At 23.5% G+C, this 22256-nt stretch overlaps 1 protein-coding gene across 8 annotated transcripts in view; it reads right to left on the minus strand.

Moving 5' to 3' along the window:
• LOC136974841 (glutamate receptor ionotropic, kainate 2-like) overlaps positions 1 to 21881 on the minus strand; it is a 71044-nt gene extending 49163 nt beyond the window's left edge. For 4 of the 8 annotated variants that reach the window (XR_010880709.1, XR_010880708.1, XM_067269807.1 and 1 more), the window contains exons 1-2: positions 21805 to 21830; positions 3456 to 3988 (exon numbers count right to left, since the gene is read on the minus strand). Coding sequence is in view for 6 of the 8 variants with exons in the window: in XM_067269807.1 (XP_067125908.1) it covers positions 3456 to 3546 (91 nt within the window). In the remaining 2 variants the exon portion in view is untranslated. Of the gene's footprint in view, positions 1 to 3455; positions 3989 to 10383; positions 10403 to 10436; positions 10483 to 21804 lie in introns of those variants that run through there. The other 4 variants (XM_067269804.1, XM_067269803.1, XM_067269805.1 and 1 more) reach the window with 4 other exon arrangements.
• Positions 21882 to 22256: the final 375 nt, after the last annotated feature.

Genomic DNA, 22256 nt, shown 5'->3' on the forward strand with positions numbered 1-22256 from the left:
AACTTTCCAATTTAAAAATTTCAACATTAGTTATTGCTCTAAATTCATTATGATATGGATGTTGATATCACATATTCATTTATTATTAAATTTGTTTCTTCGTAGTCTTTGGCTGAAATGCTTCTATTTCTTGTATCTCTCCTATATCAAAATTGCTTTTTCTTGTATCTTTCTTATGTTGAAGTTTCAGATGACCTTTTTCTGCTTTTTGCATTACACACGCGTCTCAATAAAGCAAAAAAGTAAACAGGTTGATGCTTAGAAACATAGAATGAAACGCGTATCAATGTTTTTTTTTTTTATTTTTGACATCTATCTTGACAAATATCTTAGAATGAAAACAAAATTACCATGATTTTAAGATATGAAATCTAAAACAGAAAATATAACTTATAAATTTTAAATTCTTGAAAATCTTTCCACTTTTGAAAAGAACCGTTTATGTATCATAATATAATTTTTAAACCCATGTTTTTCGTTTTATTTCTAATATTTTAAAATTATATTTGTTACATATCACTATTTAAATTAACTGAAATGTTTTATTAAGGCTTATACGCAAATGATAGCATGAATAAATATTTTTCTACTTTATAAACATACAACACCTATGTTCATAAGTATATTTTTGAACATACTGCATATATAATAGGATTTGTTAGCGATATTTATATTATATTTATTATCTATTTATATAAGTATTATGTTTTTTATTTCATTATTAATTATCCATAATAAAAATAGCATCTAAAATCTTCGTTTTAAGAATTTTTCTGTATTTTTAAAACTAGAATTTTCTACAAATCCACATTTTACAAAATATCATTATTATTTTAATTACAACTTATGTTTAATAAGCTAATACGAAACAAATTTAATTTAAAATGCAATAAACTCCGTCTCGTAATTTACATGTGTTAACAGTATAAACTACTTCAGCAAAGTCTCTCATTTTTGCCTTTCGTAATATGTAATATTTCTTCAGAATTCTTCGAATGCTTTTTCACATTTACAATTATACTTAATGGTCTTAAGTAATCGAATTTCAGTATGTAATTAAACTTTATACATCTAAAATCACCAATACCAGAATTGAATTAGATTCGAGTAAGAGCTACCAAATTTGCTATGATAATAAACTTGAAGTATGCGTATAAATTCGTAAATAATCTTTCCGAATTTATAAATATAAACATATTGAAAATCTAAGCATTTCAACTTATAATATTCGAAGATATTTTAATGTTTAGTATCGTAATTAATTAATTATATTTTAATAGACTGAGACGATTCTAATGTTGATTCGGGAGAAATATTCTGTTATTTATTCAAATACTTGAATAAATTTTCATATATCAAAATTCATATATAGTTTTAAATGTAAGTTTATTAACTTATCAAAATAATTTAATAACACGGAATCTATAATTATTACTCAAATTTATTTTACTATATGTAAAATATAGTAAAATATATGCGTGTATTTAAATAAATATTATTTTTGTTTCATTACCAGACAAATGAATATTTCTTATACTTCTGTTAATTATTTATGATAAAATTTAATGGAAATTTTAGGTAATGATATTAAAAATTTTATTTAAAATAAATAAGTTAACGTTAAATACACATAAACAATATAACCTTTCGTTAGTATCTTAATTTCCAATCTAAAAAAGCCACAGAGCTTTCTACACTCGAGAATTTACAACAAAATAAGAAACAAAATCTAAGCAGTAAAACTGTTATTTTATAAACTTAACGATATCAATGACGAAAGCAAGAGGTTAATCTCTCCACTGAGGCAGAATTGTCGTTTGTTAAGCCCGAAATTCACCATCATACCAAGCAGTAAAGTTTGTTGAAGCCGGGAACATTTACCTCCAATCATGGCTTCACCACTTACCATCTCTCTTGTACTAAGACTAGAGTTTATGGCCTAGACTATCGAATGTGTCGTCTCATACTTACATCAAACGGTTCCCTGTCGGTAAATATTTTACTTCGTGTCTTAAGCTGAAGAGTCAAGTAATTTGAAAACTACTGCGAATGTCAACCATTTTATATAGAATCTAACATTAAAGCAACGTTGAATGTTTTTCTCATTCAATTTCTTCATTGATATCGGAATTCTAATAGTGTTTACGTCTATTATGTGCGACTCTAAAACAGCGTAAAAAATTAACTAAGGTGAGCTTTAAAACTTTTGTAAAGCAATATAAAATGTATCATTTTTTATCGATGAGCATGCCTATATGTCTTCGAAACGAATATTACATAGTAAAATAAGTTTTCCTGTTAACAGGAGAATATTTACCAGTTAAAGCTTGAATGTTAAAATAAAGTTTTATGATTTTAAGTATATTTTTGAATGTCTCTTTCGCTTTTTCTTGCAAAAACTTTCTGGTTTTATATTAGTTTACGATAAACCAGCACTTTTAACATGAAATACGTTATTTTACTAAATCCATTTTATATGAAAAAATTGAATTCAAATTCTAAAAAATTTTCTGTTGTCTGTTTAAACAAAGTTTTGAGTTTAAAAAAGCATTTTATAGAATTCCATTTAGGGATTATGGATGAAAATATTTTAGAATAAAAATAATTTTAAAAAAATGTATATATTGCATTAAAAACAATTATTCTTATCACAGTTAACTGTCATCACGAAAAACTAATCATTAAGCTAAAATAAAAGTTGCTGTTTGATTAGCAATTACTAAAATAGGTTTTTATAAGAGGTGAATCCTTTGATGGAATCGTCTGTAACGAAAAAAAAAAAAAAAAAAAATGTGAACAGAAAGAATCCTCTGCATCATCCGATATTGTTGGTAAAAGTATTGTGTTCAGACAATCACAGTCGTAATCAATCAATTGCTTGGCATTTTGTTCAGAATTTTATAAAATATAAAACAAAAATTACTATCCCTAAATTATTACTATTCTAATTTATCTATATCCTAATTTACATAACCGAAAAAAATTTTATGTATATTATATATTATTAATTTCAAAATTTCTTGTTAAAATTAACAACATATGTACATTTTTAAATACGATACTTAAACGCTTATAATCATCTTAATATTATAAAAATTAAACTGACTGTGTCTACGTTAATCTATTGTTATTAATTACTATATAAAATGATTCCCTATATATTTGTTTATGAAGAATATAGTTATCTGTTATATCAATAAGCAGTTATAAATTTAATATAAAACTCTAACAGGACAAATTGAAGAAAATTTGATGTAAATTGTAATATTACACGAGTGATGATAAGATTTTTGAAATTTACTAATTTTAATAACAACAGTATCGATATGTAATTAACTAATAATTGAAATTGCTTATTAATATCCACCTTCTCATAGTTATTATACAATCATCATAACAATGATAAAAATATAGAATAAAATAATTGAAGCGCAAGAGCTGAAGTAAGCACTTACCTATCCTGACGAATTCCAGGAGAGCTTGAGTAGGAAAGACTAGAGAGATGCTGAGGAATGTACCCACGATTAGACAGCACAGTCCGGCCATCGTCACCGCACACGTTCACACAAATGTCTCATGGCTGGTTGTCGTAGCTTGTTGCACCGACTAGAAAATATGTGTAACAAAGTTCGTCTCTTTTTAAAGTTCGGAATTTTTCTACGCAGGATAAAATGACCAAGTCATACTGCAGTCCTTTATCCCCTTATAGATCCGGTTAGGCGACCTGATGGAAAGAGAAGTCGTCAGTTGAAGTCAGGATAACTGCGACCTTCGCTATGTCGCCTCATGCAGGGAGCCTGCGCATAGCCCGGGCTATCTAGTCGATGAGGGCTTCTATCACGTGGTGCGTGACCGTTCTCGGCGCTTTGTACCGCAGCATCGTTGCCGGCTGCGCAGTATCTACAATTTTTGTCTTGGAATCAAGACGAGAAATACTCGCTAACCTACTCTATGCAATACACACTCCGTTCGAAACACAAGCGTTCTCCTACAATAAATTAAGGTTAATCATAATTATAAATATTTTCGATTTTATTCTTTAAAACTCTCAACTTCTCACTTCTTTTTATATTTATTTTAAATATAATATTATACATCTTTAGTCAATAGTAAAAATATTACTACAAAAAATTAAATCTGTTAATATCGTGATTAATATATATCAAAAGATCTTCAACTTTGCTCTTTATGACTAAAATTCATTACTCGTTTAATACTTAATAAATTTAATATCGATATACTCTACATGACTAAATAAAAATTGATTTACCTAATCAATTTCTTTTTTAAAAAATTCAAAATTTATATCGATTTTTATAAAAATTTATTTTTTTTTACATTTTCTTGCTTCATTAAAAATTTTTTTAAAATAATGATTTATAAGTTTATAAAATTTAAATTAGCATCTCTAGGAATATTCAATTTATGAAACAAAAATAAAAATATATTAAATAAAAGATGGCTATTTCCTTTTAAAAATATCTCATCATTCAAGAACAAAAAATCTGAAATAAAGTTTATTTATTTGCTTTTTTTCAACTCAAACATCAAACTGATGAAAAAAATAAATAAGATAAAAATAAAATTATGTTACGAAAAATCTTTTAAAAATATTTTTCTACCGTTATAACTAATATTTTTAATTTAGAGTAAATAATAAAAAACCAAACACATTAAAAGTTGATGATTTAAGATATACACTAACGTTTTATTTTTAGTGTTAAATAAATATTTTAAATAATATAAAAATTATACTTAAGAACGAAAAAACTTTATTTAATAGAAAATTCTATACATTAAAAATTAATTTAATTATATTTTTTGCTTTTAAAACAAGATAGTAATTAATTAATTAAAAAAACTCTGGTTATAAACTATTGAAATTTTTAAATATGAAGTTAATATGATTCACTATAACGTGTTGAAAATGATCACTTCTGTGATGGAGAAACTTCATTAACTAGAAAATTTTTTCAACCAGAAAATTTTAATAATCTTTCTATATTTTTTTCCACTATTCCCCATAAATTAACAATCTCACCCATTAAAAAAAAAAGTCGAATATAATTCTTTGGGTGAGTACAAATTAAAATATATTGTTTTCATCAAGGTTTTTTTAGATAGAGATTTATTATGTGCCACTAAAAAATTATTGTTTCATTTTTTTCCTCCACATTTATGCAACTTAATTAATATTCACTGAGATTTATAACAATCAAAATTGATTCAGTATATTCTTTCATATATACAATCTCTAGATAAAACCTATAAAGAATAATTTAATAAATAATAGTCGATAACAATTTTTAAATTATTATTGATTATTACTGTTTAAAATTTAAAAATAAATCCAATTTTTTTCATTTTAAAATTATTATCTTAATAAATAAAAGATTTTTAATGTTAGTCTCGCTTTATATTTTTATTATAATTCAACATTATTAAAATATAAATGTATATAATCCATTTATAAGATATTTTTATTTTAACTTTTTATTTTAAATTTAAATGTGTAATTTATGTTTATGATTGAAATTAAAAATAAACAAATTATTATATTATTATAGATTTTTCTCTTAACTGTATATAATAATCCGATAATAAAAAAAATAATATTAACTCAGAATGTTAGTACCTTGACATCATGATATAAAAAAATCAAACAAATACACTTAACGGTAAACAGCATCCTCAATTGTTTTAAATCGTATAGATCTAATACCAATAAAGAAAATCGATTATGCTTATTTATATTTTTATTATATAATATAATTTTATGATATTTTTTTAAAAAATCCTAATTTAAATATTTATTTTTCATTTCATTAATTTTTAATTAGAATATTGGATTTGATTAAACTTTGCTTTTTTTCCTAATTTCTAAATATAAAATAATTAATAATTTTATCTACATTTCAATTCGTTTTTTATATTAAATAAATCATCTTCAAAGAAGTAAAATTTCATATATATATTATATTTTATTTAATAAAAATTAATTCACTTCAATAATATTTAGTTTAATATTTATTATAAATTTCTACTAAATAAAAATTTTAAGAGATTTTCCTTTCATTATTTATTTATTTATTTATACATTTATATTTATTATTCATTTAATTTATATTTATATTCCTATACTGTTTGCGTTGATTTGATTATTAATAAGCTCGTTTATATAATTAATTAAAGGTTCTGTTTTATTTATAAAGATACTGAATTTAAAAATAAAAATAAAAAATTTATAAGAAAATCTTTTTAAAAGAATTCAAAAATTGATTCGACTACGAGACAATATTTGAATTTTAAACTTTATAAGCACCTTTTATTCTTGAATTTAAAGATTTAACGAGAAAATTTATGTCATTTTATATTATTATTATTTATTGATTAACATAATTAGAAATTTTTAATAATAATTTAAATTCCATCCGTTATTTACAAGCTTACAAAAGCTGTAAAATTTTCTAATTATTTGTTTATACAGCTTCATAAAAGTTGGTGTAAAAATAAGAATTTTACTGTTTATTAAAATACATGTATTTACAAAATACAAATTATCTTAAAATAGAGACCATCCTGATTTTTCTCTTTACAGTAAATTTGTCTATTAGAGTTTTGTATTAAATGCTTTTATAACTAAATTTTAGATAGTTTTACACATTATTTCCATTCAGATGAACAAATATTTAATTTTAATAAGTACGATAAATACGATGCAAAACTTCATTTACACAACTCCATCATTACTCAGGCATAAGTCATAATTAAATTGTATTCAGAATGATTTTAAAAAATTAATTCAAGTACTGTACTATTTTTTAAAAATTATAAATTTCGCTTCCAATTTTTATATTAAATTCTAAAATTTATTTTGTTTAAAACGTTTTTCTACGTTTTAACATAAATTTGATTTTTTTCCTCGTTTAAAATCAAGAAAAGTGATAAATTCCAATACTATTGGATTAATTAGGTGATAATAATTGTATTTTTATTGAAGAAATTGCAATATTCGTTCAAATAAATATAAATATGATTAATTTACGATACTTAATCAATATTTATCTTAACTTGCTTTCAATATATACTTTATGAATTTATTAAATAATTATCTTATCTAGCTACTTATAAATGAAAAATCTTACAGCAATTACACTAACATTTAAAATATACTTATTTAAAATTAATTAATTTATATATTTTTTTAAGTAAATCAGAAATTTATTACGATGATCATATTTAGTAATTACTACAATATATTTATTTATATAATAATTAATAGAAATTTTAAATTATAGTGAAAATTTAAAAATCGTCATGTTTTTAATAATCGTTTTATTTGAAGTATAATCTGTACGTATATATTAGCGAATTACTTTAACCCTTACTAAAATAAGAGCCTAAAATAGTAATAAAGTAATTATTCATAAAGATTCAATAAAAATAAAAATTGATATCAAATGCTTGCATCAGCAAGAAAAAATTTATTAGGCTTTCAAAAATAGCATCAGATAAATGTAATGGCGTCTTTATATTTCATTACTTAGGAATATCACAAAAGACAGGAAAATTTAATTTAAAATATATAAAAATTATTCTAATATAGTAAGAATATAGACTAGAATTTTGAATATTACACAAAAGCGTGAATTCGATAAAATTGGAAACTCATTTATATATCAAAGAACTTTAAAAAATTCTTTTTACCTCTAAATCCTTCCTGTTTTACATTTCTTTTTACATACTATCTACTTGGACCTTGTTTCCTAATAGGACTTATTTTACTGGTATAGTTTCTAATTAGCAAAGTGAGGAGATCATAGTCAAAAGTCAAAACAAAATATGAAAATAAAAGATATTTTGTTTTCATTTTGACTACGACTTCCTCTCTCTGCTAATTATAAACTATACCAGTAAACAAGGTCCAAATATTAGGAAACAAGGTCCAAGTAGACAGTATGTAAAAAGAAATGTAAAACTTTACAAAATATTTATAAGAACAAAATATTTATCGAACCAAATAAAAAAGTCAGATACATTCATTGTTAGAAATGAACGTCTGAAAGTTTTAAAAGAAAGAAAAATCTTAACCAGATTCGAGCTATCCGAAGCCAAAATTCACATGATAAACCTGTAGCTGTTTATTGCATTACATTCGTCGTCATGGTGACGTGTGACCCCAAAATGGTACAGAAGATCAGGAATATTGCATGCAGTCGAATTTCCCTTCCAGCTTGATACCTAAATATTGATGACAGACAAGCGAGCTTTAGAAGGACTCATATTCTATGCACAGTCAGGCTATATCAACATCTTAAGTCCAATAACCAAAATGTACACTTTATTATAAATGATTGAGAATATACACAATTTATTTTTAAAATATTTAATAAATAATACATTAATTAAATCTCGCTCTCGTATGCGATAAAATGCCAAATTTTCTGTTGTTTCGTTCATTAAATTTTGCGAAGAAAATATTAAGTTTGTCACGTTTTATCCATTAAATTCATAATTTTCATTATTATCATATGTATAGGTCTTATATATAAACATTGTATTTAATATTTAAGGAGTTAAGCTCTTCGGTCTATTTTAATGGAATTTGTAATAGGCACTCTTGAGATTAAGGATTAAAGGATAGAGAAATATCATTTGGATAGGTCTACATCAGATCAAGAAATGTTTCATAGATTCTGACAGTTTTCCATATTTCATTAATATTATCGATGTTATATTTCCAGTTTACGATTTTGCTGATGCATAATTTATAAATCAGTTTGAAACGTTTGTCATAAAGTGAAATCATCCGAAATTGAATCAACTTCTCTATCGACTTCTATGAACTTTCTTACAAATAGACTTAAGTTAATCATTATTCCGATATCATCAAGTATATAAATTCCGACGTTAGATAATGTTTTCCACATTATCATTTAGAATTTTATTAGTTATTCGATTTTTCTCTATTTGTTCTATTATGATAAAACATTATCGTTTTCATCGCTACTTAAATACGTAATAGAAAAAAAATTATTGTTTTCCAATATTTGCGATGCGAATTTTCTATTCAACAGATAAGTCTAATAATTTATATATATATATATATAAAAAATATGTTTTTGATATTCTGTGGCTTAAATTATGTCTATTATTTTCAATCAATGAATTTTTACATATTTAGAATGAATGAACTTAAAGGGCGAAACGAATAAACAATATAATAATATGGAAGAAATATTTGAAGTATCAATATGAAGCTGATTTAATACAGCTATAAATTATTTTATAAATGTCAATAGATTTAATTAATTTTTGACTTTCAAAAAATATTGGGGAACTTTTAAAACTTTGGACATTTCCTATTTGCGTTATATTTAATAAATAATATATTAGAAATATTATATAAAAGAAAAAGCAGCCAGAATTATCATACACCGTAGTAAAAATTTTCTAACACATAAATACATACGTAAATTTTAAAATTAAAAAATTATCTTTAAAACTATACTATTATTTTAGAAATTTTAAATGAATTTTCAGGATTAAGAGTCCTAAAGTACAAAATAATATAAAATTTAAAAAAAAAATTATAATTGAAGAATTAGATATAAAGTTTTCGTTTTACATAATTATATCTAAATTTCATATAAACAGAAAAAAGTTTAAATTTTTAAGTATCTGTTAGTAACATGTTTACAAGATTACGATTTAACAATAGATATAAAAGCTGTGTAAACACGACATATAGCCTAAATTCCTGTGTATACCTTTCATATGTTCATATGTATCAGAGATATATACAGTGCATAGTACAATAATACGAGTAGAAGAAACGAAATTTACAGTAATAATTACAATGTGTTTGTATATTCTACATATGGTAATTTATAGAAATTACATTATACCGTATATCTATATTGTATATAGACGTACTGTCCACATTGTAATTATTTAATGCCGTATTGTGCATTTTTAACCTAGTAATTGAAATAAATATATAAAGTGACAACAGAATGGCCATAGGGAACTTGTGTGAGCCCACTGCTCTGGGAGACCCGGAATCGGAGAATAGGTGAAGGATAAGGGAAGGAATTTTTCATGGGAGGTTTGCTCCAGATATGTCGGGCAGGGTTGTCTAAAGGAAAAGATTTTTTCCTCCCTTTAGTCGATCTTTCCTGACGTATTTGAGGATTTTTCCTTGGGTCTAAAGACAACTTATGGGCCATTCCTGCCCCTATAAAGTGAACGTTATTTTACTAAAATTTTTAAGGCTGCTTTTTATTGGTAAAGGAATCATTTTACGTATTTAATTTCTCCGAAAAAACGGCTAAAGGGGCAGGCGAGAGGCAAAAGGAACCCGCTTTACTCCCGGCTCCTTACAAGCTCTCGACGGCCCTGATGTCGGCTCAGTCCCTCATCATCCGGTTGCTCACATTGCAGGCTTGGCAAATCTACTGATGCGTAATGAGAAAGGTCTTCTTACTGCCTACGGGGTGAAAAGATGGCCTAAATTTATTTATTTATTTGTTTATTTATAAAATTAAATAGAAAATAACATTAAAAATAAACAAAAATTTTATTGTTCTTAAATAAAATATAAAGCCATGATCTATTATATATGACTATTCATATAAATATTTATTATATTATTTTTAGACAGAAGTTAGTTTGTCTCAAAATTATTTTTCAGTACGGATTTCAAACACAAATTTATTTCCATTATAAAGTAGCTTAATGTAATCGTTATTTAAATAATTTATTTTTTATATGTGGGTATAGAATTTTAAAAAGTAATTTGAATTAACATTTTCAATCAGTTTATAGTTTGTGTAAACCTAAATGAAGTTATAAGTTAATCATTTTTTAAAATAATATACTAATAGTTTAATATTTATGAATTTTTTTTAGATAGGAGCGTTCAATAAATGAAATATTTCCTTAAAAAACAAGATATTAAATATTTTAAAAAAATAAATATATTAAAAGTAATTTTAATTAATTTTTCTATTAATATCTTCAGTTTCATGAAATCTAATACTGGAAATTGCTGAAACTCTTTAAAGCGATATAGATCAAAATGTAAGACGATTTCTTAACATTACTATAAACCTTTATCAATTCAACTAATATAAAAATTATTTAAGTAAAAATAAAATAATTATTATCTAAAATAATTTATATATTGTAAATTATTTAACACGGTTATTCATTTAACAATTCATTCCACGTGGCTAATATAAGTTAAGGAAACATTAAAATTTTTAAATTTATGATTATACATGAAAAATATCAATAAATTTGAAATAAAATATTGTACAACTTATTAATGAAATATGGCAAAAATCAAAAATAATTTCGTAAAAATAAAACATTAAAATATTATATAACATGGAAATTATATATTTTTTCTCAAAAGCTTCGTAAAGTATATCAATAATAAAATTAAAATTTTTAAATATATCTGACAAGGTTACTTAAAAATAGCATTTATTAAATTTTCAGGTAACATCTAATAAATTAAAATGTTACTATTTTTTCTCGAAATTCAATATTTCTGTATAAATGATTAAATATTAAAAATTAAACCGAAAAGTTTTGCTAATAAAAACCTCTTAATGGACCGTCAATAATGATATTTGTCTTTATTAATCTGAATAAAATATCAACAGTTGGATCATTATTCAATAAGTAACTTTTCAATTAACTACATTGGTTTACGCAAACAAACGAAGTATTAAATTACTTGATGTAACAGGAAGTATCCTCTAGAGATCTGAATTTTATCATTCTTATTTCTGTAAGCAATGAATCAAAGCTTTAGGACAGAATTTATTCCAAGTGGTGTTGCTTATAGAGAAATGCTATGTTCACTCTCTAGTGGTTAACGTTGATCTGTACAACCTTGCATGCTAATGGAAGACTCTGCAAACAGACGTTACCAATCAAATTCTATTAATGGACGAGCAACATTAAGACCCTAGTGTATCAATTTTATTTATAACTTGTTATTATCTATTTGAAACACTTTTGTTTATATTTCTTATTTAATTTTTAATCACTTTTAAGACTATTTAATGAAAAATATTAAAATAAAATTAATTAAAAACTTTTGAGAATTTTTATTTTTTAAGTCTACTAAATCCATTTTTTAATCTTGGATTATTTTAAAAATTTTTAAATTAAAATACAAGCAAATCATTTATATTACTATAAAAACTGATGTATTTTGAGAAAAAAATTATATGAATTTCTAGAATTCGCACTTATGTCACGGGAAAATATCTAGTTTAAATGCTCTCGAAAAATTGTTAATTTAATGAAATTGTAAAGGGAATTTTATATTTCGAGTGAAAAGGGAATTAAATATTAAAATAAATAATATAAATTAATTTATGATATCTTAGAGCTCTTACAAGAAAAATTAATAGCATTGAATTCGATTTTTCATAAACAAAAAAACAAAAATTCCAATCTAATTTTAGATAGATGAAAATTAAAAATGAATAATATATTTTCTTTACATATTATATATTATTCATCGTGTTTTCAAGTATGTATAACTTAAAATATTGAAAGATTTACGAACTAAAAACACAAGAATATCAGGTTATTAACAGAATATTTTATAAGATTCATTATATTTTTATTAGTTAGATTATAAAAAAGATTATGCTAGTATCCAGTAATCTTTCATCTTTTCAGTAGATAAAACTAATCTATTATATACGAATACTACTTGAAAAATTTATGACAATATTTTTTTTTCGTCTTTACTCTTCAATACCTTTTAAATCGAGCCATTCCACTTTGTGACCTCTTAACTTGTAGCTGAAATCTCTCATTAAGAATTAGTGACGGGTAATTTGTAAGTGTGTGGATGGTGAAGATAAAAGTTGATATATGTTGCTGGAACAAATACTTATAATCTTAGCCGTGCTCAGAATGGCAGAAGTTTTTCTCTTGAAGTCAGCAGTTTCATTTCTAACATACGAATGTTATTAAAACAATTCATTTATATTCATTGTAAATTCTGTTGTAATCTTGCATTTCATGTTTATTGAGAAAACATGGAATTAATCGATTGGGTTAACGTTTTATTGAAGAAAATTATATTCTGAAAAAACAATTTTTTTTTCAATACGAAGTAACATGTAGCTTATAAACTAATTTTTTTAAAACTTTTTAAGTTTTGTAAATATATGCGCATACTAAAACAAGATCTTTCTGGTTTTATAAAATAACTTACATTCTATCTGTACAAACAACTCGCTTAATCTATTACATTGTATTTAAAACTTTCTAATTTAAATATTTTATCTCTGAGAAAGATAACTTTATGCTAATTTCTCGTTAAAGTCTTTCTTGTCTATTTTTCTAATATAATATAGATTTACTGATTATAACAGGTCAACAAAATATATTATTAACTTTACAAATTTTAATTAGTGCAGAAATTATTTTATTTATCGGTAAGTATATTGTTTAATTTACATGAAACTATTTATAAGTTTATTTTTAATAAAATATAAACTTATTAAATAGAAAAATGGAAGAAGAACAAATTAATTCATCCAGTTATCTGCCAAATTTCTTTTCTTTCCGAATTAAATTTCTACTTTCATTCGTCAATAAAAACAAATTGTATATATTGTGTTCTATTTAAATGATTATTATAATTACATTAAGACTATTACTTTAGATTTATTTTTAAACAAATTATTTCATAATTGCCGTTCAGTCGAAATCAAAACAAAATATAATTTAATTACTCAATTAAATTAGTTTTGAAATGAAATTTATGATATTACTAAAATATAATTTTAGAGAATTGATAATGTTTAGTCTCTATAAAACAAAAATAAAATTTATAAATTTTTGCATTTACAACTAATTACTTTGTACATTTATTTTTAAAATAATAATCTATTAATTAAATTTATAAAAATTAAATTCATTTCTAATGATCGAATTTGTTGAGTTCTCATTCCGCTTCTATGAGTTTGTTCGATTAGTTAAGAAATTTTAGATTTTTTATGTCAATTATACGTAATTTTACGATACTTTACATCAATTTATACAGCTTTATAATGAGAAATTATAAAACAATGGCGTCAAATTTACGTAAAAATGTACCTTATCCCAACCAATAGAACAGACGTTATAATTCTGAATAAATAAGATTTTTCTGTAGATGTAAATAGAAACTGAAGACGTCTATAACATGTTAATTAAAATTTTTTAAATTATTCATTATTAATATAGACGTAAGACAATTCTTCATATGATTCTATTGTTAATTTTTATAAATATAATACCTATAGTTAATTTAAATCATTACTAGCTTGTTAACTTTTAAATAAATTTTGGGATTTTAAAGGATTTTAAAAATATATTATAAAGCGTCTGAAATATGAATTTAATCTCATATTTTCGCGAAACGTTAATACGGCACTGCATATAATTAGTTTAGCAAAAACTGGACATAGAAGTTACATCGTACATAATCCATCTAACTTATCTGTAGTCATAAAAAGTTTTAGTGTTTAGCTTAATTATAATTATTAATCTTCTAAAACTTTCAGGGATTAGGATTTAGTCAAGTATTTATATCATTGTTTTCTGAAATGATCCAATAATTCCATTGTAACCGTTGTAACAGTTGATGTGATATTAATAGATAGCGTGACATCACTAATTTCGTAGATATTTTATGGTTTTAGTGAAATATTATAATTTATAACGAAACAGTTTTTAAACTAAAAAATTATCTAAATTGCTGGCAAGTCGCTATAGGTCTATAATATTCAAAATTAAGATTTGATTTAAATTTTTTAAAGGTTGAATGTGTTTTGCCAAAGAAAATTATTGGCTTTATTAATGATATAGGATTTCATCAAGGATGTTGTAACAAATTTGAAAAAAAAACAGAATTTTATACAATACTGCTCCGTAATTAGATAAAAAGAATTATTATTGACATGTTAATATATCAATGTCGTAATGTATTGTAGTTATCTATAATAAGTTTTTCCATGGAAATTTCAAGAGCAAAAATTTAGTTCTTAGGCTATATCGTGACAGAAGGCTATAAGTGTCTTCGATGCCAATATTTATTTATTTATCATGATATAATAGTCACTATAATAATAAATGGTGTGCTGCTTCAAATTTTACAGGTAGAAATATAACAGAATTTCGTCACCACTTCTTGTTCTGCGGATAACACTAATTATCGCCAGTTCCTCGAGATATTTCTTACTTCTTGTCTTCAATTACTGTACAGAGTCCTAGTGTTAAAATTATACATTCGAAATATTTATTGTAATGTTTTAAAAATCGTCATACATGCATTCTTAGATTGTGATAAATAATTAATATAAATAATTGTTTAGGATATGAATGCACAGGATTTATCGATCCTGAACAAAACTTTAATATGTAAAAAATTGTATTACGGTGCAGAAGTACTTCATAACATTACAATAAACAATTTTCTTATTTTATTATTAATTATAATTGTTAATTTTCTTATATAACTATTTTTAAAATTTCAAGGAACTTTATTGTTTATATTAAAGTTACTATAAATTGAGAGAATGTATAACATTTATTTAAAAGTTTTTTAACAGTTTTATTTAAGTTTATTTTTTATTACATTGTTAACAATGTTTTCTTTTATCCTTATATTTCTCTAAAACTATTATATATATATATATATATATATATATATAATAGTTTAATGTATGTCTTTTCTAGTTTAAGTTTAATATATATATATATATATATATATATATATATTAAACTTAAACTAGAAAAGACATACATTAATATTATCATGAAAGAATTCGTTGTGATTATATTAATTCTTTAGAGATTCCCTATGATCTATGTCTCCTTAGTTTTCCTTAATGTAAATAACTTCGCTATATTGCCTTATTTTATTGAACTTCTGACTTTAATTTGCATTCCGAAGAAGGAGAACATTTTTCTATTTCTGTATTATCTGAGCTTTGGATAGACCGTCTCTTAAGGTTACAGTAACTGTGGTCATTGTTGTTCCATCTATATTTATTGCCTATTTCTCGGCTTTATCAGTTTTTTTCTTTTTTTTGTCTCAGTTCATTGTTATTTTCTAAAACTCGCAAGAAAAATGTCTCATATTTCGAATTTCCTGAGATTTTAATCAGGTGATGTATACAATACATCAAGCAACGTTATTCTCCTCAGTAATTAAATTCTATTTGATGAAAGCTTTGTAATTTTCTTAGAGCTTATTTGGAATTTAAGATCAACTAAATGGCTTTTATTGATGATAATTTTATGTATTACTCCAAACATGAAATATTTTCGATGGTATTTTTGAAAGGTAACTTTTTTCCTCCAATATTACTTTTTATTAATATTTTATTTTTATTGTAATATTACAAAATTTAATAATATAATAATTAAACTAAAAAGTAAGGCGATCACAAGAACAGATGACTTCAACGTCTGTTACACACATGTCCGGTCTAAAAAGTGGTGACCTTTCTCTCCTCTCTCCCCTGTCCAAGCTTTTCCTTCCCCTTCGTGACCCCTCAGTTCTCCGAATTCTTGACCATCGCAGATGTGGAGTTAAAGGGGAGGGGTGCTAATGAATAGCAGATTTTAAATTCTGCTTACATTTTTATTCTGATATTCTACTGAAATATATTTAAAGCTTGATAGAATTGAGGTAATTAGTATGGTTAATAATTTATTTTTTATACGAAAATAAAATATATAAGCTAATGAAAGAATAAAAAAGGCTTTATTGAAACGACATTTTATTATGTTATTTAGATATTATAGATTAAAAATATATTTAATATAAAAAATTACAACATAAAACTTCATTTCGAAATTAAATTTAATAAATTTTAATTCTACTTATTATGATTTCTTTAATCAATTCTGCAAATATTTACTTCATTTTATAATGTAAACATTACCATTCGACAAGAGAAAGCTTTTATGTCTGAATGAAGGATGTGGAATCGATTGCATAAAATGATTTGATAACTCAAGAACTAATTAGTAGCTAAGAATTCCTTTATTCAATCTTAACTTTATGAAACAAGAATTATAAATATGTTCGTCACAATATTAGTTATAAAGATTGTTTTTCATTTAATTTAAATTTAACTTATAATGCTTATCATGTCACTTAAAAGTGAAATTTGTATAAATATCTTTTTAATTAAAAAGGTTTTATTCACAAATTTAAAAATTAGATACGAAGACTAAAGTAAATAATTCTTAATAAAATTGTACTCTCAGGAGAAGAAACAGAAGTGCAACTTTAAAATTCAAATGTTTCGTTAATATAATTAACTTATATCATAATTTATTTAATTTCTACCAGCCAATTAATTAACAAGGATCACAAATACAATTGAATTGTTTTTTCGTTTCCAAATTAAGAAATAAAATTATTTTTCTTGATCTTTGTTTTCTTGCTTTAACTTAACGAGTTTGTTCAAATAAACAAATTTAAATAATCTTAACCTGAAGTAGAAATTTCGGTATTATCATTTGCATCACTTATAATTGCTTACCCATCTTTAAAATAATCTCCCATTAGCATTAATTGTTTAGGGATAAAAAGTAATCGAGAAAAACTTAAAGAAACTTTAGGTCTGCCTCAGGCCATCTCTTTAGTGTAATAAAAATAAACAGAAATTATTCACCTGAAGGAAGAAAAGAAACTAATTATCTTGATGTGTACAGCAATCGAAAATGTGTCCGGAATTAATAATTCACTAACGACATCATTATTGCCTTTATGACAACCTAGCCCTTAGTACTTTTTGGCATTCAATAATCCAATTTTTTAAAAAATAAAAGGAACAAACATTTTAAAGAAAACAAATTTATGTCAATTTATTTTCCTTTCATCTTTCTAAATTTTAAAAATATATAAAATGTCATTAGTTTCTTTCATCTCAAGTTGATCTTTAAAGATTTAAATTTAAATTCTAATTTTATTATTATTAGTTTAACAGTGATTAACATAAATTTCAGATATTTACATAATAGATTATTTGTTTTTTATTATTGTTCATCAAAGCCTTTTTTGCTAATTTTAAATTTAACTAAAGCAATCTTTCAGTTGTTCATTAAAACACTCATTAATCATTTACGCAACCGAGCATCTCATCTAAAACTATTTATCTCAAGCATAATCAAACAGTAACTTGACACCGGATAGTTCATATGATATCAATCAAAGCAATTTCTAAGAAAACAAACTCATTTGAAGATGGCCCAAACTATGTGTTTAGCGAGGTATTGATTGCTGTGGAGGTGTGGCGAAAATATTTAACAATTTCATAATAATAAGGGTGGTGCTCAATACAATCAATTGACACTATGGAAGATATCAATTTGTTTCCAAAAGCTATATAAGTCAGGATTGTCTTATCCTTTACTGTAACAGACAAACAACACAAAATAAAATTATCTGCGAATAATAAAAGTAAAAGTTTTATAGAAGTTTAATATTTTAAAGAAAAATTTCCATCAAAACTAGCTGTTTGTTTCTTCGATATTAAATCTTAAAACAAATTTTTCATAAATATTCATACTTAATTCTCAAATTTGAATATAAAATTCCAAAAAATAAAATTCCATATTTTAAAATATGCTTCAAAACTTTTATTGACTTTAATCATCTCTAAACAAAATTTTAAAATTTGATTTTATTAATAATTTCCTTTTATTCAGATATATTTATATGCAGTATATCATATAATTTTATAATATAAATATATATTTTTCTCGATTATAAATGATTCTTCTTAAAAGACAATTAAAATAATTTATTAATAAATTTTTCAAATTTTAAACATTATTAAAACAATCCTTTTACACTTAAAAAATTTATAAATTACTTCAATTAATTTAATATTTTATATGGTATAAAACAGCTTTTAAATTAATTTATTATTTATTTTATTAAATTAATTATTTGTTTGAAAAATTAAACTAAAATATTGCTTATTTTTTTAACATAAAACTATAATAGACGTTTAATAATTATTTATACGGAAGCCATTTTTTTATTTTTTATTTTTGTCTCAAAAGATATGAGGACAGGATAAATGGATTTTATTTTCTATGCTAATTAAAGTCACATCAATTACCAAATAAGATATCCTCTATACATTTTTTAATTTAATAGATCATTCCCCGGAGAATTGACTTAAATAGCATAAAAGCTAGGCGATAAAGAGCTCTCATCAAATTAACAATTCAATACGATGTAAGCTTTTTTCTAAAATGTTTTTTAACAAACAAATTGATAAATCATCATCTGAATACGGTCAATATGAATATTAAATAATTTAATTAATTTATTAATTACTAAATTCTTGATACCATTTAAAACAAATAGCTGTGTAGAATAAGATATATCAATTGATAACCTTATTAAAAATAATTTGTAAGTTGTTTTTTTTTATTAAGGCATGTACGGTACATCAATTCTGTTCAAACCAATGATTTATTATCTCATATTTGAAATGAATATAATTATAAAGAAAATAATATACAAAGAAATTTACAACACTTCTAAACAAGTAGCAGAATTGAAATTATTTAACATGTAACTAAAGAATAAAGATTGTCTCTTATTTTAACAAAAAAAAAAATACTAAATTAAATTATATTCTTTTATAATTGAATAAGAATTTGTGCAAATAATCATATGTGAATGTAGGTAATTGGATTCTTATAAAGTTTACAAATAATTGCAAGTTAAAAAAAAACAGTTTTTTTCAATAGTAAGCTTGTTAAGTCTGAGTTATGAGATCAGATTTAGTTTTAATTTGTTGCCATTTTGTTTTAATCTTTATAACGTTACAATAGAAAACCATTTAAATGAATCTCAAATATAACAATTGTTTGTTGACTCTAGTCTTTTTTTTAAGTTTTGAATTATTAATAGTTATAATTAATTTAAAACTATTTAAAAATTTTTATGTTTTCAAATAAAAATAATGCTAGAGAACTCACCGATTAAGATTAAAACGAAATTATCATACGAGGAATTTATTTCTGTTATTTTTGAAAGAACTAAAAAGAAAAGAAAAATAGTTATTTAAAAATTCTTTTCAATAATAATAAGAATTATTTTAAAAGAATTTTTAAAAAATAGACAAGCTTTAAAATCATTTTGAATTTAAATAGATTGTTTCTACGAACAACTTTAACAGAAAGGTCATTTAAGTGAAATATTATTCTATGTAAATCATATTTTAATCAACATACATTAAATCGAATAAAAAATAATATAAAGTACTACTGTATACATTATTGAAACTTGCACATAAAAATTAACACATCAAAAATTATTTATTAAATATATTATGCTGTGTTTTAAGAGTTATAAGAGTTAAATTTTTAAATATTTAAAAGTTTTCTTCCAAAAATGATTAGTTAGTTAGAACATTCAATACTCTAAGTAAAATATTCATATATTATATTAAATGTAAAATTCATTTTCATGAATATGAATAAGAAAAATTCATATTTATAAGTTTAAGTTTCGCTAAATCTTATGAATATTAGTATTGTGCGGTTTATACTTAGGAAAGATATTTTAAATTTATATTCTATAGTATAATATTTAATCATGAAAATAATATATTTATAATATTAAGATGGCAGAAAATAAAATTCTAAATTAAATTTATATTCTATAACTTCTACCAGAGCATTATTTTGTGTGGAAAAAAATTATTATTATTATTGACAATGAATGTATTGAGAATATATAACTATTTTTAATCTTAAAAATATCCTGCAGTAACGTAGATTTAAAACAAATAATAAAATTTCTGGATTTAATTTAATTATTTAAAATAGCACCGGCTCTTTCGAATTATTACAGTTTCAAATAATTTAATTCAATTTAAGCAAAAATATAATTAAACATTTCACCGAATACAAAGATCAAAACTGATACAATCCTGAAGCTATAATAAAAAATTCATTACAATAAATGGATCCTTACAAACTTATATTCTTTATAATTAAATATATATTAAGATGGTAGGTTTTTAGTGCAATTAATTTTCGTTAAACAACTACAAAATATGTAAAACATTAATTTAGATTTAAAAATCGAAAAAATATCTTAAAAATGTGTTTATCTATTTCCTTATATCTTCACATTAATTTACTAATCGCATACATGCAGTAGGTTTTTAACTGTGTAACGTTATTCTATTCAGAAGTGAATGTATTTTACAATATTTTTATTGGATTTATCTCTTGCTCTGTTGGATGGATGTTGACTCGCAACCGATTTTATAAACGATAATGTCCGATTACATTGTCGAAGCTTTACTGTAGAACATATAGTTTCATTTATCATAACCTATTTAGCAGAAGATTGGTAACATTTGGAGTTTTCATTGTAAGGCAATGTTATTCCAACCTCTAAGGTGATCAAACGGATAATTCAGCAAGACGACCTACGGATATTTGCATATCGTTAATTCCGGATGCATGAACAATCGACCAACCGTTATCTTAACATCTGTTTGAGATAATTCAGGAAATTAGACCTACAAGTATTCCAGATGGTCTTACATTAATTTCCATCTCAACGGATTTGACTGTATTGGTTCATATTACGAAAACTATAATTTCGAGTAGATTTATATAAATGCTGCGAATAATGACTTATATAGTCAATATTGAATTTATCGCAGTATTAAATTTATTATTTAATATTTTAAAAATGTTAAAATATAGAAAAAATATTCGTGTGTTTACCTGAAAACGTAGAGAAAGATAGAAGTAATTTCAACTCAGTACTGCCTTTGTAATAAGCTATAAATGGAGACTACATCTGCTGCTACCACCTGTTGTATATATATAAATATATGATAAGATCATATGATGTATTAAATAAAAAACACGTATTTTTATAAACAAATATTTTAAAAATATAAAATTTACCGATTTAAATTTTATATATCTAAAAAATTTTATGAAGTAGCTTCTAGTGAATTTTCCAGCACTTATCGATCTTGTTTTTTTCTTTTTTATTGTTAAAGTACAGAGCTTATCGCGATCTTAATAAAAACCTATTTATTAAGAGTACGACGTTAAAAATCTGTTGAGAAATCAAATTTTTGAAACTTTTGAAAGCATTTATGAAATCATTTACCGAAATGGATTCCTCAACAGACATTGACGCCGTCTAGACCTGAAGAAGCCAAAAG

Source organism: Centruroides vittatus, unplaced genomic scaffold (assembly GCF_030686945.1).
Source record: "Centruroides vittatus isolate TY-2023 unplaced genomic scaffold, ASM3068694v2 contig_357, whole genome shotgun sequence".
In the NCBI taxonomy this organism is placed as follows: domain Eukaryota; kingdom Metazoa; phylum Arthropoda; class Arachnida; order Scorpiones; family Buthidae; genus Centruroides; species Centruroides vittatus.